The sequence below is a fragment of the Gekko japonicus genome, unplaced genomic scaffold (genome assembly GCF_001447785.1).
Source record: "Gekko japonicus isolate JY-2015 unplaced genomic scaffold, Gekko_japonicus_V1.1 scaffold27, whole genome shotgun sequence".
NCBI classification, from domain to species: Eukaryota; Metazoa; Chordata; class Lepidosauria; order Squamata; family Gekkonidae; genus Gekko; species Gekko japonicus.
Genome location: NW_015172002.1, coordinates 69,531 through 89,462, shown reverse-complemented (window position 1 = coordinate 89,462; position 19,932 = coordinate 69,531). Strand labels below are relative to the sequence as shown.

Below are 19,932 nucleotides of genomic sequence, written 5' to 3'. Positions count from 1 at the left end.
GAAGGAGGGAGTAGCGCTCCTTGATAGCCTCTCTGATGATCTGTGTGTTCTCTTTTCCAAAAAGCCATGGTTCTCGGCGCTTGGTTTGCATATTCGCGTGACCTCTGAAGAAAGGTTGGAGTGCCCCAGCCTGATACCATCGAACTAGTAGTTCTGGACTTGGATTTCCAATAAATCCACCTACATCCGCTAGGTTTCAGAAGGGCAGGAGTGGTTTGTGAGGAAGGAGTGAAAAAATGCAAGCTTCTCCTGATCTGTTCATGTAGTTATGCATTGCCCATGACCAACTGAACTGAAGTTACCAAAGACCAAATTATTTGCTCACACAAAACCCAGTTCAAATAAAGGAGATTAACTACTGTTAAAATTATACTATAGATATGTTAAAAAGATATTTGAATTTTATAATCTAAAACCAATGTTGCTTGGTTTCCAAAAATCATTTGCAATATACTGTTTTAAGAGTGCTTATACTTCACCCCATGAAACTTTTGTATATCTATCAGATTTTAACTCTGCGTTTCCTCCAAGGAACGCAAAGCAACACATGTGGCTCTCCCTTCTTCTGTTTTATTTTCACACCAACCGTGTGAGTCAGGTTGGATCAACAGAAGAAGAATTAGGATTTGAAACTGGGGCACCCTAGTCTTAGTTTGGCAGTCTGACCATTACAGTTAGCAGTAATAAAAACAGTCTGAGGCCTTTTAAGAGACACTAGTGAAATGAGGCCACTACCTTGTTTGATAGAGATCGAAGCAGTACGTTCCTTACCTCCACAGAATGAAATTCCTACCATGCTGAGTGTAAGCAACATTGGAATGGAGATTTTCAAGTAACTCCAATCTGCTCTGTTGTCTCCAGTCCATACAGCACCTGAAAAAACACACCCCAAATCACACTTAACAAAATCCATACTTAATAGAGAGTAAAATATTTAAATATTTATACTCTGCCTTTCCTTTGCAGACTAATGTGGCTTACACTTCCAAATCTTAACTATACAAAACATTAAAAAGCCCATATTGTCACACATAAATGTGAGCAATGAGATTTACCTCTGAGTAAATGTGTTCAGGATGACAGTGTATTCCCAAATTGGTTCTGGTCTCAGGTTGGTTTTGCTACATTCAACTGTAATAATGACTCATGAGAAACTGCATCATGACCTGGAACAGTTATGCACCAGATGTGCAGTACTAGTGCAGTCACTGTACATGTGTCATGAGTCAGCCAGGGGTCAGCGATACTGAAGACACCTCAGGAGAAAAGGAGCCCTGTGTAGTCAGTTCCCGAGTCAACAAAAGCTGACCAGCAGGAAGATGAGCTGCAAGCTTGTCAGGATTCACAGCCAACAGCTGTAGCAGAGCCATCACCACACTCCAGCCCCGGCCCAGCAGGTGAGTCAGTTGGCCGTTCCCAGCCCTCCAGTATCACCTACACCCTTAGAGTGCCACAGACGGAGGCTGGGAACGGAGCTACAGGTGAGATGGCAAAGTGCATGTCTCTTGGCCAGTCACCAGCTGCTTGCTGATTGTTGTTGCAGGACTGACCCTGAACAGCTGGCTGAAGGCTTGACAATTAGGCATGTGACTATAAAGTCATCCAAGGAAGACTGCTGGGTGTGGATGCAACATGTACATTATATGCTGACCTGCTGCCACTGCCTCACCTGATTAATCTCTGATACTCTGATCCCAGAGATAGCTCTGCTGAATCTCTGACCCTGGACTGGATGACATTGCTCTGCTGAATCTCTGATCCTCTGACTTCAGATTGAGCAACACTGCTTGACCTCTGGCCCTGGACTGAACAACACTGGACTCCAGAACCCACCTCTAGCTGTGCCTCTCCTGACAAAAACATACCAGGGCTCAGCAACCAGATATTCGGAGCCTGCCAGCCAGCACAACTTGTTTCCTAGCAGCAGAAGCAGTTGATATTTAAGATATTTAAGGAAAACAAAGTACCGTATTTTTTGGACCATAAGATTCACTTTTTCTTCCAAAAAAAGTGGGAGGAAAAGTGAGTGCGTCTTATGGACCAAAGGTTCAGAATATTTTTTTCCCTGTTTTCCTCCTTTAAAAACTAGGTGCGTCTTATGGTCCGAAAAATACGGTATATATCCTCCAGCTTAAGACTCAAAGGGAAGAGTATGACAGCTACATTTTAACAATCTCTGTGCTGAGACAGAAATGAGTGTTACTAAAATGCATTGGACTCAAGTTAGCAGAGGATAATGTAAAGATAAGGGAGTTTCTAAGAAACGTTGTACTTAAATTTAGGAAATTTAGAGAGCAATCTAAATAGGTCAACTGAGAAGTAAATCCCATGTTATTCAATCAAGTCTACACCCAGGAAGGTGTCTTTAGGATTACAACCTTATTTATTTAGGACATTTATGTGTCAGTCTTGCATTTTACCTGACCTACCTTTAACCAGCTTCTGATGGAAAAGTTTCATTCATAAGGGAAATGGCTTTCAAAACTTTGTAAGATATACAGATGGTCCACACTTAATTATATCTCTCTGTTCTGTATCTGTATGCAATACCATAGCTACACCTGTCTTTCTTCCTGACAAGCTCTTACTGCTAGGGTGGTTAGATCACACACAAAGCTATAAATACCCTATACTATAGGGAAAAAAGACTTAAAAATCTGCAACAAGATGTACTCTGTGCCTAAACAAATTATGCAAATTGAGAACAGTTCGCATATTTCTGTTATTTTTACTACTTTGTAACATTGCTATGGTCAGGGGGAGAGAAGCAGCTCTGTAGGGCCCTGAAACCAGGGGTCATTTCGTATAAAAAGAGGTGCAGGAGCTCATTATCATAACTCATTAGCATAACTTATTTGCATATGCCACACACCCTGACATCACCGGAGGTCTGTCAGAAGGCAACACCCACCACTCAGGCTCCACTGGACTGTTTTGGATTGCTAGTTATTGGTGGGGGGCATGCAGATCTGCCCTCACGGAGGAGGGAGTGCTTGTACCTGAATAAAAGTTGGTCTTAAAGGTACCACTGGACTGTTTTGGACCGGGGGGGGCGGGAGGAGCTCTGCAGCTTACTTGGTTGCTTCTTGCTCTGACTGAGGGCTGCTGGGAGCAGGGGGTGGGGCTTGTTGCATGTGCCTGCCCCCTGGGCTCCTTACTGCCGGAGCTCCGCTCCTGTGCGCTCCTGCAGGAAATGACCCCTGCCTGAAACTATGTGTTCAGTACTGGAAATCTTGGTCAACCACCTCTGTCTTCTCAGATTTTCTCTGGTTATTATCCATATACTCTCAAGAATCTTTTTACAGTCACATGAGCAACGGAAACTTGCTCTTTTATGAAAAATGGAAGCCAAGATCTTCATGGAATTCTATACCCAATATGACATGTTGACGGTTTTCTATTCTTTATCGTAGTAGAATCTATTCCTTTGGGCTGGGTTTTGCTGTCCCCCCCCCCCCCCCCCTTTTTTTGGTGAATCATAGTACACAACACACCTAATTATATAACATTGCCTGTGAATGGGCCAGCTGGTGTGGCAAACTGTGCTCTGGCCTTCTGACCACTGCCTGAAGAGTAGTGTCCTCTAAAATACAGGTTAATCCTAATCTAGGCTGGGCCTTGATAAAACACTGAATTTTGCCTCCCTCAAGCTGTTAAGAGTATTTATGCCATATAGTTCTTCTATATTCACAACTCTGTATGAAAGCAAGCACCTATCCAAAAGAGCTACCCAAGATTTGTAGATAATTATTCCTTAATATCTGTTGAACATCATTTTGCCCCTTCTATCAGTAAGGCACAAGTTTTGGTTTTTTTGTTTGTTTTTAAAGGTCACCATGCTATGTATCAAGCAAGCAGTCTTCCCCCATACCCACCATACTTCTGTGATCCAGCAAAGAAAGAGCGTGTGAGAACAAAGGGCCTCTCAAGCTCCCCACTGCGCCTGATCAGTCCTTCTGCACTTGCCATTTGCTGAAATGCAAAAAACTGTTACTAGCAAAGAAACTATCTCTATTTACCAAAACTGTTATACTTCTATAGAGGTAGGGTCAAGAATAACAACATTTCTGGACCTGGAAAAGCAGGCTGGAGCACTTTAAACTAGCAATATGTGGAACAGAACATTATAAAAACCTCCCTGTAACTTATTACTCTTTTATTTACCAAATGTATACCCTCCCTTGGTGGCCTCATGAGGGCCACCAAGGGGGCTAAAAAATTAAAACATACATAATAAAATAACTTTTTAAAGCCATTTAACCCCCTGCAATCATTAAAACAAGGTTCACCCCTAGGAAGCAGAGCTGGTGTGAAGTTGCTACAGATGGAGGGATCCCTCATACAAAAAGGGGCAGTCTTACTTCAACTGGATAGACTACAGCTTACATGGTTCAACATGTAACATGCAAGACGGCCTAGTTACAAATGGTTGATCCTAGTTACAAATGGTGAGGCATGTCAGCAGGCCCGTAGCTCGCGTGGGGCCCGCCCCCCTGTGGGTTTTGCAGGCCCCCTCCCCTGATCCTCTGCTCCCCCTTCCCCCAGCCCCCTCCCCCCTGATCGATGGTCTTGTCGCCGGCCGCCGGCAATCTGCCAAACCCCAGTAAAAGAGGAGGAGTACAGGCCAGCGGTAGAAGTTGTGGAGGACCACGGCGGCCACCAGTGTCTTGCCCAGGCCAGTGGGCAGGCAGAGGAGCATGTTGGCTCCACCACAACCTGGCCCACTGGGAACAGCCACAGCCCGCCCGCCGGGCTGTCCACGAACCCGCCCAGGCATGGCGAGGAAGGGGAGGAGGAGGAGGAGGAGGGAGGGGAGGCTGCCACGCCCCTCGCGTCCCCCTGACGCCGCCTTGGCCTCCAGCGCCAGCGCGACCAGCCTCTCGTCATCTTTGGGTGGTGTCATTGCGGCGGTGCATGTGCAGAGTGCGCACGCCACAGGAGGTCCCAGGGCAGGGCTAGACTCCCCCACTTTAAGGCAAGAATGATGCTTGCGGCCCCCCCACTTTCCCCAGCCCCCCCCACTAAAAAGGTCCTAGCTATGGGCCTGCATGTCAGGGACCTGACTCCAAGGGGATATGAGTGAGTGTCCACTAACTGAGTCAGCAACACATGTGGCATCTTATTTATTTATTTATTAAAACATTTATATCCTACTTTCCTTCTTTGGTCCAGGGCAGCTTACAGTACCTCAGTCTTTGAGGCAGTACCTGCTGGCCAGCTGGTTGGAAATGACTGGCCTTTTCACAGCCTGCTTCCTGACAATCAACTAGGAGGCAGCCTTGACCCAGGGGTAGGGAAAAGAGGAGATGAGTCAAAGGCGAGCTGTGGGGGCAACAGCAGTTTCCAGATCAAGTCCCAGAGGCCCAGAGGGGTGGGTTAGGCTCTTCAAGGCAAAGGGAAATCCGTCGAGGACACCAGCTCTTGCTCCACAGACTGAAGGGAGTGGGGTTAGGAGAGAAGCAGAGAATAAGAGCGGATGAAACCCCTTCCCCTTACAGTATGAGGCCTCTGGGAGGGTATGCAGCGCTCCCTGGTGGCAAGGATCTGCCAGTTTCAGGCAGGTCTTTCATACGCAAATGCTTTGTTTTTTCAGTGTCATATACATTTATCAAACTTCAACCCAGGCTAAGCTCCATAAACAGCAGTTTTCTATAACAAAGAAATTAAGAACTTAAATTACTAATGAACTGGAGAAATGACTGGAGGCACAGCTCCATTAGATTTGAACCATTCCTTGCTTTGTCTGGCTCTGTGAAAGGTACAAAGGACTGCTCATCTCTTAATAGCCATGAAAATGCCAATTACACATAACTGGGAAAATGTACATGTTTACCTGAGATGGACTTGGATATTGTTCAAGTGGTTAAAGTGATAAATCTTATATATGTCAGTACAGAGACAAAATGTTTGGAGGAAATGGATTTTATTTGTAATGTTTTGAAACAACAAAGATAACATTGAACTATATACCTTATTTATGCCACTATGATATGCTATGTCATGAATTAATAATATAATTTGACAAAGTTTAAAAACAAGATGAAATAAAAGAAAATAAATGGCACCCAAGTTGAACTTCTTCATTTGTAAATTCCATACCTGGTAGAAACCATAGAGATTATGAACCTCTCGATGTTCCCATGAACCATGGTGGACAGCATCCTTCTGCATGGTTAGTTCTACCCCTCTGAAGACAGAAGGCTCATTCATATCATTCCAGACAAAAAGTATCTCAGAAGAATCCTGCAAAGCAAAATTCCAGTTACATTTAAATTGCTGGCTCAATCCACTAAAATAAGTGAACTACAGTCTTCAAAAGCATATAATAAGCATATTTATAAAGATTAAAACAGTTAATAGGAAAATCTCTGTTTCTAACCAACAGAATTTTGTTTCACACTTCCTCCAAGCAGCTTGGCAGTGGAAAGTGCCATCAAGTCACAGCCAACTTATGGTCACAGTTTTCAAGGCAAGAGAAGGTGGGTTTACCATTGGCTGTCTCTGTAGCAACTGTGGACTTTTTTGGTGGTCTCCCATTCATGTACTAACCAAGGCCAAGCCTACTTAGCTTCTGATATCTGATGAGACTGAGCTAGCCTGAGCCATCCAGGTCAGGGCCCAAGGAGCTTACAGTAGTGGATGTGGCTCACCCTTCTTCCTTTTTTCCTCACAACACTGGCTGGCTCAAGCAGCACAATTCTGGTGGTGTGCAGGGGTGGCATCCACATGCCCTGTCTCTGTACCATACCGCTCACTGTTGATGTGACTGGGGATAGAGACTTACCTCTGAGAGGGTAGTGCCTGCTGTGGAATTGGGGAGGCTGCAGGGAGAGTGATGCCACCACCAGCGGCACAGCGAGGGAAGCCCCAAGGGCAATGAAAGAGGCTGCACCAGGCCCAGGCCTGTAGCCAGGATTATTTTTTTTTTAGTTTGGGGGGGCCTTTTAAAAAGTCAGGGGGCCACGGGGTTTGCATTCAACCCCCACCCGCTGCCCCACTTCTCCCCCCCCCCCAACCATTTAAAGGGTCCCTTTAAATTCTTTGAGGGAGAAGCCAGGAGGGCCACCAGCACCTGCACTCCAAGCCATGAATTCACAGCTTGGAGTGCAGGCGCAAACGACCTCCCCCCTGGCTTCTCCACAAAAGTCAGGGGGCCGGGCCCTGGGAGGCCCCACTGTAGCTACAGGCTTGACTGGGCCTGGAAGCACCCTGGCTATGGATGCTGGCCAATGAGATTTGGATGGGGCCGCATGAGCCAGCATTAGTCAGAAGACACTGGCTGGCCTTTGCCTGACAGCAGCCCTGTGCAAGGATCTGGGCTGATCAAGGCAAGGAAGAGACACTGAGTTCTGTACCTGGGTCTATTTAAGGTGTCAGGGGAAGGCAGCCAAAGATGACGGTTATGAGCCTGTGCTTTGAGGCAAGAGGCAGGCCATCATCAGAGGAGAGGAAGCAGGGTGCTGTGTACCCCTTTTCCTCTCTATCTGGTGTCGGGGAAGATGAGAGGGAGACTCATCCAGGCCTCACATGGGGCACCAATGAGGGGTGAGGAGGCTCCAAGGAATCCACAGAGTGCTGGGTCTGGGCACAGACAGAGGAGGCTCTGCTGAGACCGCTTTCATCCTTCTGCCAGCTAAGACCCCCACTCCCATGGACACCTCATGTAATGCTGTGGAGCGCAAAGTGGGTGCCTCAGCCCATGACACGGTACCCTCCTTCCCTACTCCCTTATTCTTTGTTTCACTGGCCAGTTGGATGAGAATCTTGCTATACCTCCAAGCCTCCAAAAAAAACCCCTCACCCCAATGGCTGAGCAGCAGCTCACAACTGAGCTATGGTTCAGGTGTTAAAGAAAAATATCCCTTAAAAGGGCTAAAAGGGTGTGTGTGGGGGGGAGAGATACTGGAGCTTACTGCTGCCATTTTGAAGGTGGAACTAAACTTTCACTAAACTAAACTCTACCTTCAGCCAGTGGCCTCTTGCCCTTTTAAGTCAAAGCAAATGAAGTTTTTCTTTGCTCCAGCTTAAAAGGGAGAGCCCCAGGAGTAATGTGAAAGTTACTCAGTACAACCGGGGCATGCTATGTGCTATCTGGGTAAAAATCCCCACAGGGATGCAGGTTCTGAAACAGAGTGAGACTGGGCCGAGGTCACCTAGTGAGCTTCACGAGTGAGTAGGGATATGAACTCAGGTCTCCCCAATACTAGTTCAACCCTCTAACCACTACACCACACTGGCTCTCCTTGGCCACTCTCACATCCCATTTCTAGACGATATTAGACAGCATTTTCCTACCACTTCTAATTAATGTAGCATGGGTATTTGCTTTGCTAATCCTGCATTGTTCATGGTCTACTGGATTCATTGGCAGTGTTCTCTTGTCCTTCCTTAACCTCCCTGACTGACTCTTGCATCTGGGAACACAGTGAATGGAGAACATTTGCAACATATGGTGGCTTGATTTATGGGTTATATCCAAATTGGTAAAATTGGATACATTATTCCAACAGAACTCCATCCCACAAAGAATTTTGAATTAAGGATATTAGCAAGATGAAAAAGTTAACTTTACTCTTTAGTGCAGGGCTTGAACTTACAGCACTTTTTGAATCTGGGGGAAAGGTAGGGGGCACCCCAACAAACGGCTGCCGCAGGTGTGGGGGGCCAATCACAAAATAACTGTGGACCTGAGCCCAATCATAAAATGTTCAATGGTTTCACAAAATATTAAGAGGTTCCAAATCAAGGATCGTCTTAATGTTTCCACATCAATTGCTTCTAATGGACACAAAGGCTCTACTGAAGTAACCTTCTATTCCAGTGGAAGAAAGGCAGGATTGGCTTTAAGCATTGGGGAAGAAGGAAGAGGGCACCTGCTGGACACACATCTGGGGCTGCCATGGTGACACCCACGGGCACTAAGTTGGGGATCACTGCTCTAATGCTTCCTCCATAACCCAACTTGTATCTTTGGCAAATTACAGCCTGGGGGAGAGATGTTGTGTGAAAGTTGTTTCACATTTTGTCATATTTAGGATAACTCCAGTATACAATTGTCTAATGCAACTTCCTTTTTCAACTGCTTTTTTCTGTCTCTTTACCTTATATCTAACAGCTAGATATGAGTCTATAAGCACTTTAGAGACCATCAAGATTTCTGGAGTATGAGCTTTCTAGAGTCAGAAATATGACAAATGGAGCTTTGACTATTGAACACTCATACCTCAAAGATCTTCTTATTCTTTAAGATGCTCCTGGACTCGAATCTAGCTGTTATCCTGCAGACCACCATGGTTACCCTCTGAAACTACCCTATTTCTAAGGATTCCACCACAAAGGATTGTAAGAGAAAGGCACAAACCTTATAATTTTTTTTTTAAATTTCATTGTTTATTCACTTCCACAGTAGCCAAGGTACATCTTCATAAAAGCACAACACTTGTAACACTCAAACAGCATCCTCAAACAGAGTTCATATCCCCATCCACGAGTATAGTACATTTAAACCTTAGTCAATTAAAACATCTAAGTAAGAATACCCTCCATATCCCTAACCTCCCCTCCACTGAACCTTCAGTTTCACATCAATAACCACCTGTGATAGTTTGAGTTCCTGGGCACTATCTCATGCGCAGAAAGGTAAGAGAAAATTGAAAACCAGACAGACTCAAATTTGGAACTTGAATATTGGGACGAGTGGGCCCTATGAACACTATCTGTGATTCTGGCCATCACAAATTGCTCCCATACTTTATCATACCAGGCTGATAATGAGGGCATCTGCGGGGATTTCCAGTCGGAGGCAATTACCAAACGAGCTGTCGCCAGTAGTATAGATATTCTCTCTTTGTTTCTGTTGTCCATTCCTGCCTCCCACCAATTCAATAGGAAAATTTCAGGCTTAAAAGTAAGTGTCTTGGAATTCGCCTGCGAGGGTTGTTAAAGGAGCCGAGTCTGTAGGCTCTAATCACCCTCGGGGCAGCTGAAGCGTTTCCTTCAAGTGTAGATTTAAACCATTCCTGCATAAGTGCTGTTAGCTTTGTTTTCTCCTCCGCCCCCTCCGGGACCCCCCTCAGCTTCAGGTTGCATTTTTTGAGTTCAGCTTCAATTTTAATCAGGCGGTCCTTACTGAGGGCTTCAAACTTCCTTAGATCCCTTATTTCTCCCTTGGCCATAGTGCTTATCCTCAGAGCCGAGTCAGCAGTTTGGGCAGTGATTTTCAGTGCTGCCTGTATTTCTTGGAGCTGTTCATTAATTGGGACCATGGTGGCTATTGACTATTGAACACTCATACCTCAAAGATCTTCTTATTCTCTAAGATGCTCCTGGACTCGAATCTAGCTGTTATCCTGCAGACCACCATGGTTACCCTCTGAAACTACCCTATTTCTAAGGATTCCACCACAAAGGATTGTAAGAAAAAGGCACAAACCTTATAATTTTTGAAGGCAAATTGATCTGCATACCATTCTCGGACACTGGGATTGGTAAAATCCAGGTAAGATGAAAGGCCTACAGGTGTGGGGGAAAAATTACACTTGTAGTATCCAAACACAGTGCTATTGAACGATATTAAGTTAAGCAGAGAGCCTTTGCTATTGTCATTTCTTCAGGCACTACTAATACAATCCCAGACAGAATTACTTCAGTCTAATGGGCTTAGACTAGAATAACTCTGTAAAGGAATGAATTCTGAGAAACACAAAAGACCAACTTAAAAAAAAGTTAAAGAAAATAAACTTAACAAAAACTTTGCTAATGCTAATTTACAATTTAGCCAGTGTAATTTTATTACCATCTATATGAACTATAAACCCATTATCTGGACAAACTCAATGAAAACTCTGTGCTCTGAATGGGTCCTACCATACTTCTGATATAACTATGATTCTCATTTTACATTTTGTACTTAGGCAAACCAGAGAATAAAATGGCCAAAAACCCTATCAAGTACAAAGAAAATTTGGGTACAGAATAATGGATTTTTCTCCTTTATACATAGAAGTCAGAAAATGAATGGGCTACTGCATCTGAGGTTTAACTTTGTTTTGTTTTTAAAGATTTTGTACCTACAGGTATGCATCCTTCATAGGCAATGGGGCACATGGGTATTTTGTACTGTGCACACATACCAAAAATGGTGAGAATTCACTCAGACAAAATCCTAGAATTATTTCAAATGCACTTAAGCCAACATTTGAACTATAACATATAAAGTACACCAGGAGGAGGTGTGGTAGGCAGATAGGTACTCCTGGCTCTTCTTTACAACTGATGTTGTAGAATTGCGGTATAAATTCCTACTTTCGCTGTTGTTCCTTGGAGAGCTACATATTTCATCCTAATAATCTTCATGCACTGTTAAATTCCTGCTTGGAATGGATGAAGACTTGAGAAGAGAATAATTACATCTTCCCAAACAATGTGCAATGCAATTTTGCATTTGCTATGTGGTGCCATGTTTGTTGATGTAAGATAATAAATATTAGTTTGAAACTGAATGGGGAAAAAAATGCTGTCCCTGCTTTGCCATTACCAATGAGTAACAGTGCTCTTTTAAAGCAGAGTTACGCCCTTCTAACAGTGCAATCCTAAGAACATTTTCCTGGGACTATGCCCCATTGAAAAGACCTGAGTAGGATACTGAGTAGACCTGCTTATGATAGCTGTCAGAGTCCACAGAAGTCAAATGAGCTCAGAAGTGTGTAATTCTGTTTAAGATTCTACTGTAAGGCAGGTATAGCAACTAGACACTGTTCATTGGCTCCAAGTGACCCACACATGCTATCAACAATGCTGAGAGAAAAACAGGAGGTTGACAAAAAGCTTTATAAAAAAACAAACAGAAGACTCTGCTGACCTTCATTGTTTCATTTTGACTAAATAACAACAATAGTAATGTATTTCTACAATATTTTACAATGGAATTTGCAAAAAACAAAAAGTAGACTAATTACCTGGCCAACAGAGGCCCTTGAAATCCTTGCCTGTACGATCTTTTACAAAATACCCCTTTCCTTCGGCTTGCGTGTATATGGCATACTGAGGATCAACCTTGATATGGGGGTCCACAATGACAACCAGCTGCCAGTAAAAGAGACAACAGGATACCCATCAGTGTTGACTGTTCAGCGTGCTGCAGGAAAGGTTTTGAGCCTATTCAAACATAAGAACATAAGAAGAGCCCTGCTGGATCACACCAAAGGCCCATCTAATCCAGCATTCTGTTTACAAAATGGTCAACCAGCTACCTCTAGAAAGCCCACAAAAAAGACTGCAACAGCATCATCCTGCCTGTGCTCCTCAGCAACTTATTTAAAGAGGCACACTTCCTCTGTTTTTGGAAGGAGTAGGTATCCATCATTATTAGTGACTACAGATAGCCCGGTTATCCATGAATTTGTACACTACACCTTTAAAGCCTTCATAGTGAACAGCCATGACCACATCCTGTAGCAGCAGGCTTCACAAATTTATTATATGCTGTGTGAAGTACTTCCTTTTGTTTGTCCTGAATCTCCCACCCTACAGCTTCAGTTGGTGACCCCAGGTTCTAGTATTATGGGAGAGGGAGAAAGGTTTTCCCCGTCCACCCTCTCCAAACCATGCATAATTTTATAAACCTCTATTATGTATCACCTAATTTTTTTCCTAAGTTAAACAGCCCTAGGGGTTATAACTGATCCTCATACGGCAGCTTCTCTAGCCCCTTGATCATTTTGGTTGTTCTTTTTCTGCACCTTTTCAAGTCCTACAATATCCTCTTTCATGTGCGGACCAGAACTACACACAATGTTCCAAGTGTGGTCTCACCAGAGGTTTGTATAAAGGCAGTATGACAGCTGCAGTTTTATTTTCTATTCCTGTTTTAATTATGGTCAGCATGGATTTGCCTTTTTCACAGCTGATGTATACTCAGGTCAACATTTTCATCATCCACTAGCACCCCAAGATCCCTTTCTTGGTCTATTGCTGCCAGCTCAGATCCCATCAGTGTACATGTGAAGCTGGGATTATTTGCCCCAATATACATCACTTTACACTTGCTCACACTGAATCTCATTTGCCATTTTAATGCCCAGTCCCCCAATTTGAAGAAATCCTTTGGCAGCTCTTTGCAATCCATTTTCGTCTTAACCAAACTAAATAATTTGGTGTCATCTGCAAACCTGGCCACAATCCTTCCATTGTGAGAACTGACCATTTATTTTTACTTTCTACTTCCTGTTTTTTAGCCAGTTTCCTAGATCCCCCTTGGATCTTTTTTTAAAATGGGAGTTACATTGGCCACTCTCCAGGGCTCTGGTATGAGGGTAATGTCAACCATTATTACAACCCCCTCTCCTTTGGATGCCTCCAATACATCTGTCTGTGTTATTCCTATACAATTTGTATCCAGCGATGACCATATCCCACTGGTTCTCCCCCTTCCACCAGGTTTGTTATGTTCATTACTAGGGATGGGCATGAACTGGCTCATGAGCCAAAATTTGGCATGACCTTGGGCTGGTTCAGAGCTTGGGAACCAATGTTCGGGGAAGGTGCCTTCCCTAAACATTTACTCAACTTTTAGCCAGTTTGTTTCAGATGTTTGGGTCCAGCCATTTAACCCTTCAGTTTTGCTTCTCCCCTTCAAAGGAGTGGGGAAGCAAAACTAAAGGGTTAATGGCTGGCAGCCAATTAACTCTTCCAGAGCAGTCCCTGCCCCCTTTCCCCCGGCAAGCTGTGGCCACGAGAATGGAAGATTTTTTCCTGGGCAATCCCCCCTTTTCTTTTGGCCCCAGTGAGCCATGGCCAAGAGAAAGGGCGGTCCCTGCCACCCTTTCCCCAGCTGTGGCTAGCTGTGGCTGGGAGAAAGGGGGAACCAAACTTGTTGTACTGGTTTGAATGGGGCCCGTTTGGTTTGGGATTCAGTTTATGGGCTGCCCCAAACCGAACCACCCTTTTTAGTTTTGTGCCCATCCCTACTCACTACATTTATGTTTCTCCTTAAAACCAAACAATCCAACTACCACATTTTGGGTTGGAGGCTGCTGGTATCTGCACAGAAACACCTCCCCACTGTGTTTCTCTGTAGACATCACTGGTGTGTGTCTTTTCCACACAGTCCCTTTGGATTCTTTGACTGGCTATCTTGCTTTACTGTATCCTCACTTTCCTTATCTGCTCATGCAAGAAGACACTAAAGCTACCTCAATAAAAAGTAATGCGATTTTGTAATTTTAAAACATTTTTACATTCCAGTTTTACTTTTCATTTTTAATTATGACATTTAATGCAAAAATAACTGTCCTCAAGGCAGTCTTATGGGACAGCAATATACAGAAAAAGTGGTTATAATAGTCAGCTCAACCACTGGACAAACAGGTTATAAGTTGTAATTTGGATCCATCATGTCAAAAGAACAAAACATTAGATGTACTGTAGCCTTTAGCAAATCCACAGATTAAAACAGAGTGCCACCTAGCTGCTTTTCTGAAAAAAAAATTTTGGTAGAGACTGTACAGTATAGAAAGGCTAATCATTTTATGGGGAATGGTCTGTATGAAAAGGGTTTGGTGTTCTATAAAGTGTGAAGTAATTTTACTTATGGTTAACATCTCCCATATTTTGTCACACTAACTTCAAAAGTGAAGGAACAACTTTATATGTCCATATTCTGGCTAACTCAAATTTTGTTGCCATCAAAAAAAGAGCTATCAGTGCTTTCTAATTAGGTGCTTGATGAGTTTAAGATGGGGGACACTTTCAAAGAAATGGTCACAAAAAACATTCTGATAATCAAGTTTATAGGGGTGTTTAGCATCTACATTTTTTGTTACTTTCTTTAAAAAGATTGTTTGGGATGTTTTATTCTGCCATTTGCATTCTTTGAATGTGGGAGTCCTTTTTGCTAAGCACTTGTGCTGAAGAATTGTCTTAAACAACTGAACATATAAATATATAGATAATTCCAGCAGACTCTCTTGTACATGGAAGCCATATGGGCTGTAGACTTCCATGATGATTTTCTCCCTACTATTCCTGCACTGCTTACCTTGCGTTTCTTCTTCATAAGCGCCTTCTGCATCCTGACAGGACTGCAGAACTTCTTTTTGTCCCATGTGAAGTACCGTTTGCCATCAGTGTGCTCAATATCAAGCCATATAACATCATAAGGGATGCTATACTTATCAAAACCTGCATCAACCTCTTTTACATCATTCTCATCCTCATAGTTCCAGCGACACTGGTGGTAGCCAAGGGAGAAGAGTGGAGGCAAGGACTGAGTGCCTAACAAAGAAAAGGAAGAATAAAACCCCTTTCAACAAATCTCAAACTGATGCTATCAATGATGTATCCTTTATTTTTGCTCTTACTCTCTTAGTGGATATTTGATAGCACAGTTACCTGTTATGCAATGTAGTTGCTCTAGCACTAAACTGAATGCATGAGAAGTGTAGAGGAAGAGACTCTTTGAAAGGAAAGTGTCATTTCCTCTTTTTGAGGCCAGAAAGCAGATGGAAGAGTTTATACATGATCATGTTGTTTCAAGCTGCCAATGTAGCTTTGTAAATAGGAGTTATTTTCCCCACTTGCCCCTGGCATCCTTCTGGCTGAGCAGGATGTCAGACTTGCCACTGAACCTGCCTTGTAACACTCTGGGGTACATGCAGACAGAAGGACTAATGAAAGAGTTTGTGGCCTGCTACTTAAAAAAAAAAATACTAGTTTGCAATGCTGGACTGTAACAACAATTTTAACAGTCATAACAGGGTATTCCCCTTACATACATACATGTAGGACCTCTTCTAATGCTTACAGTTCTTTTGCCAGCTTCCCTTTGAAAGATATTTGTGGGTTGTATGTGAATTGATACGGGATGCTGCATTGTCACGTAGAACAGTACCTGTCAGTTCTGCATACTGCTTAAAAGTATCAAAGGAACGGGGCCCCATTAGGATGAAAGTATCAATGATTCCACCTTCTGACATCCATCGCACATCAGTTTGAGGCAGCACTCTCTGCTTTGGGAGCTCTGGAGTTCTAGAGAGGTCAGCCTTTGAAACAAACAAACAAACAAAACAAATGTTAGAAAAAATGATGGGGCGAAAATGAGCCATGCCAGAGAAAGATGCTAGAAACAACAAAAAGTTGTATAGGGTAAAGCACAGGAAACACGAACGATGTACTGGGTCTGCTGGGCTGATTTCGTACTAGAGCTGCCTCGATGTTGCGCCGCCGTTTGCCCCGATACTATTGGTCTGCATTTGACCCACGGCTTTGCCCGATTTCCTCCGCAGTTTCGTGATCCTCAAAAAACAGGATCACGAAACTGTGGGGGAAATCGGGCAAAGCCGTGAGTCAAAATGCAGCCCCGCAGCTTCGGGTGTGAAATTGACCAATAGTATCGGGGCAAACGGCGGCGCATTATCGAGGCAGCTCTAGTGCGAAATCAGCCCAGTTCAACAAAGGAGACATACTTACACCTGGGGTGAATGCAGCTGAGTTGCTCTGTTCCTGTTACAAAGAAGGCAAACTGTGTTAAGACAACTCACAACACTGGCAAGGACAATGTGAAGTGAGGATCAGAGGTCAAAACAACAGTTCTATCAAACAGTATCTGACATATCTAGATTAACTCAAGATAGTCTCTTCAAATAACATTTATGCTAAGACACAAAGAACTGAGGTGGACAAATATTTGTCTAGTGATAAAGAACTTGGCATTGGAAATCATGTCTGGAAAGCATTACCCTTCTGGTTCCCAGCTCCATTGTCTTTTTCATGTCTAGTCAGGGGGAAGGTTAAATTACATTGCACTAACCAAAATGGTGGCCAGAGAGATTTCAGAGGTTGAAGCAAAACCAAGACAACAAATGTAGCTAAGAGAAAATAGTTTGGGCACTTCAGCTCAAGTGCACCCTACATGGACAGCTGTAAATGGCTACTGTGAATCTTCAGGTGGTTCTATATTTGTAGTATGTATTTTTGTATTCATCAAAAAATATAAAATACAATGACTCTCAAGAAGACACAATGATATTCACAGTAGTACATAACAGACAAATGGATAGACATTACCACTTATTTTCTCATTCCAGAACATAATAAATATTATTCAATATTCATTACATCTATATATCTAATTTCCAACATGGCCCCCTGCGTGCGTATACTTATTTCCGCACATCGGGGGCACCTGGGGGGGAGGGAGATTTTCGTGCACACTTGGGGCAGTCCCCAGGTATGCACAAAAATCTATAAACCCGAAAAAATATTGGGGGGATACTTAAATCCCCCCAAAAGTGACAGAGTGTCCCCTGCGCATGCGCAGGGAACGCTCTACGAACTCCCTCGCCGCCGCTTCGGAGCCAGGGGGGGGGAAGAGAGCAGCGAGGCCCGAGCGGCTTGCAGCCGCCGGGTCTCGCTTCGGAGCCAAGGGTGGGGGGAAGAGACCAGCGAGGCCCGAGTGGCTTGCAGCCGCAGGGCCTCGCTTCGGAGCCAAGGGTTTTTTTTGGGGGGAGGGGGTGGAGGAGACAGGGGGAACCGGCGGGATGGGGGGGAACTTACCTCCTCCTGCTGCTTCCTCCTCTGCCTCATAAGTGTAGAGTTCCCTTCTCCCCCCGCGAGTATCGCGGGTCTCGTGCCTTGTGTATTTATATACTGGAAATACTTACTCCTTTAGTATTTTTTTTAAAAAATTCATCAACATGCCAATATTCACAAATTTTAATAAGCCAAAACAGAAGGGGTTCTGCTCATTTTCAGTTTGCTGCTATAATCATTTTTGGAAGCAGTAAATAAGCTCTAAATCAACTCCACATCTGAAGAAATAGCAATCTTTCAAATAACCTAATAAAATTACTTGAAATTCAATAGGTACATTACTACTAACACAGAGGTGTTGAACTCATTTGTTATGAGGGCTGGATCTAACATAAAGGAGACCTTGTCAGGCAGGGCCATGTGTGTCATAAAATGTAATGCCAGGTAGCAGATATATAAACTTTATAAAGGACACAGATAAACACAATTAATGATTTTTTAAACTTTAAATAAAGCATGCTTAAAACACTAGCGGACTTGCAATATTTTGTCTATTTAACAGTCTCTGATAACTGACACCTCTTGCTCTGAATTATTGCATAAAAATGTTTGTGCTGTAGCAATCTTGAGTATGCTTTTCAGGTGTGTATCTGTAAGCTGCACACCTGCTTTTGATTTATTGACATTCCTTACAGAAATCTCATGCTCAGTGTTCTGAGCCTAGGACATGGGGGGAAACATGAAACGGCTTGACAATGTGAGCTTTTGTACATAAGTTGCTTCCTGTGCTGGTCAAGAACATAAGAAGGCATCCTGACACAGACTGAGGGCTATGTCTACAAAACTTCTTCCCCAGAGAAATAACTACAACTTCCTACAAAGGAAATGTGCTGGGTGATCTTGGTATGGATCATGAAACAAGCAAGCACTGTACCACTGTTGTTTATATTACTTGGGCACTCTTTGGTCTGTGTTATTTATGCAGTGGTTGCTTGTTTCATGAACTTGGTCTGGGACACACACTCTCAGCCTAATCCACCTCACTGGCTTGTTGTTATTCCTCCTCTAAAATAGTTCACATTGCTTTCTGATTGAGAAAGACTGAATCATGAGGACATGAATACAGTGAAAATGGGAAGAGAACCCATATGCATCCAGGAGAGCCCTGGCATAAGAAGCCCAACAAAACACACACACACACACAAGGCATAAGGAGCCCAACAAAATACACACACACTGTCGCAAGGCATACAAAAGCTCATACCTTGAACAAAACTTTGTTGGTCTTAAAGGTGCCTGTTATTTCTCTCATGCAATTGAGGCAGCTCAGCAAAGCAAGCTCTCCCTCATTCCCCCCTCCCTTCAGAGAGGAGCCTCAGTCAGTGGAAAGAAAGAAAGGCTTCCCTTTGTCTCTTGCAATAATTTATTTTTCATGTAACTATACAGGTACATTGGTGTGATAAGAACATAACTTCCTTTTACAGAACAAACCAATCCCACTCATATATAGCAAATGTCACTGCTAATCTGCCCTTCTAAGGAAACTGGACTTTAAAAAGCTGAACCCAGGAGGCTTTGTATAGCAACTATCACAAAAATAAATAGCAATAACAACTTGATCTGTATTTTCATGCTTGTTGTAGGGTAGCTTCCGGTGATGTCAGGGGGTGTGGCATATGCAAATAAGTTATGCTAATATCATCATCAAGTTTATTGTATTAGCCATTGGCCATAACAAAACATAAATACAAACACAATCCTTATACATCACATTAAGTTATCCCTTCACTACCTTGCACTGAATCCTAGCCTTAATCTTATCTTTTTTGCCGCCAAAGCAAACAGGGACATTCTGCTGGTAACATACACATCCATATCAGAGAGCAAAAAAACAACCAACTCCTGTTTTGAGAATCCATTGTGGAAAGGTAAAATAGGGTATATAAATCTCTGCCTAAGTGATTCGTGCCATGAGCATCTCAGTAAATAGTGCTCAATATCATCCACTTCGCCCAAACCACATTGACAGATTCTTAAGGCAACAGGTAAACCCATAAAACGACCAACACAGACCATTGAAGGAATGGCATGGAATCTGAGGGGTTATGCTAATAAGTTATGCTAATGAGCTCCTGCACCTCTTTTTCTACGAAATGACCCCTGGTAACTTCTAAGCTATGCAGTGGGTCAATCAGAAACAGGTTTCCCTACTGCTTGGAAATGCATGGAAATAGGGTAAATATGGACAATACTGCTTGTTTCACTGCCTAAACCTTTCCCCACTGAGGGTTTTATTAGGCATCCATCACACCACAACAAATCACTCTAACCAGCCTTAAGTGACCCCAAGTGAGGGAGGTGTTCCAACTCAGCGTTCTATATCATTTACCTGTTCTGTATCAT

At 43.4% G+C, this 19,932-nt stretch overlaps 1 protein-coding gene across 1 annotated transcript in view; it reads right to left on the bottom strand.

Moving 5' to 3' along the window:
- Positions 1 to 19,932, bottom strand: part of GANC (glucosidase, alpha; neutral C) — a 60,940-nt gene that overhangs the window by 16,795 nt on the left and 24,213 nt on the right. The window contains exons 10-17 of the mRNA XM_015420057.1: positions 15,890 to 16,040; positions 15,038 to 15,273; positions 11,958 to 12,084; positions 10,433 to 10,512; positions 6,100 to 6,243; positions 3,876 to 3,972; positions 772 to 873; positions 1 to 189 (exon numbers count right to left, since the gene is read on the bottom strand). Coding sequence (XP_015275543.1) covers positions 1 to 189; positions 772 to 873; positions 3,876 to 3,972; positions 6,100 to 6,243; positions 10,433 to 10,512; positions 11,958 to 12,084; positions 15,038 to 15,273; positions 15,890 to 16,040 — 1,126 coding nt within the window. The remainder of the gene's footprint in view (positions 190 to 771; positions 874 to 3,875; positions 3,973 to 6,099; positions 6,244 to 10,432; positions 10,513 to 11,957; positions 12,085 to 15,037; positions 15,274 to 15,889; positions 16,041 to 19,932) is intronic.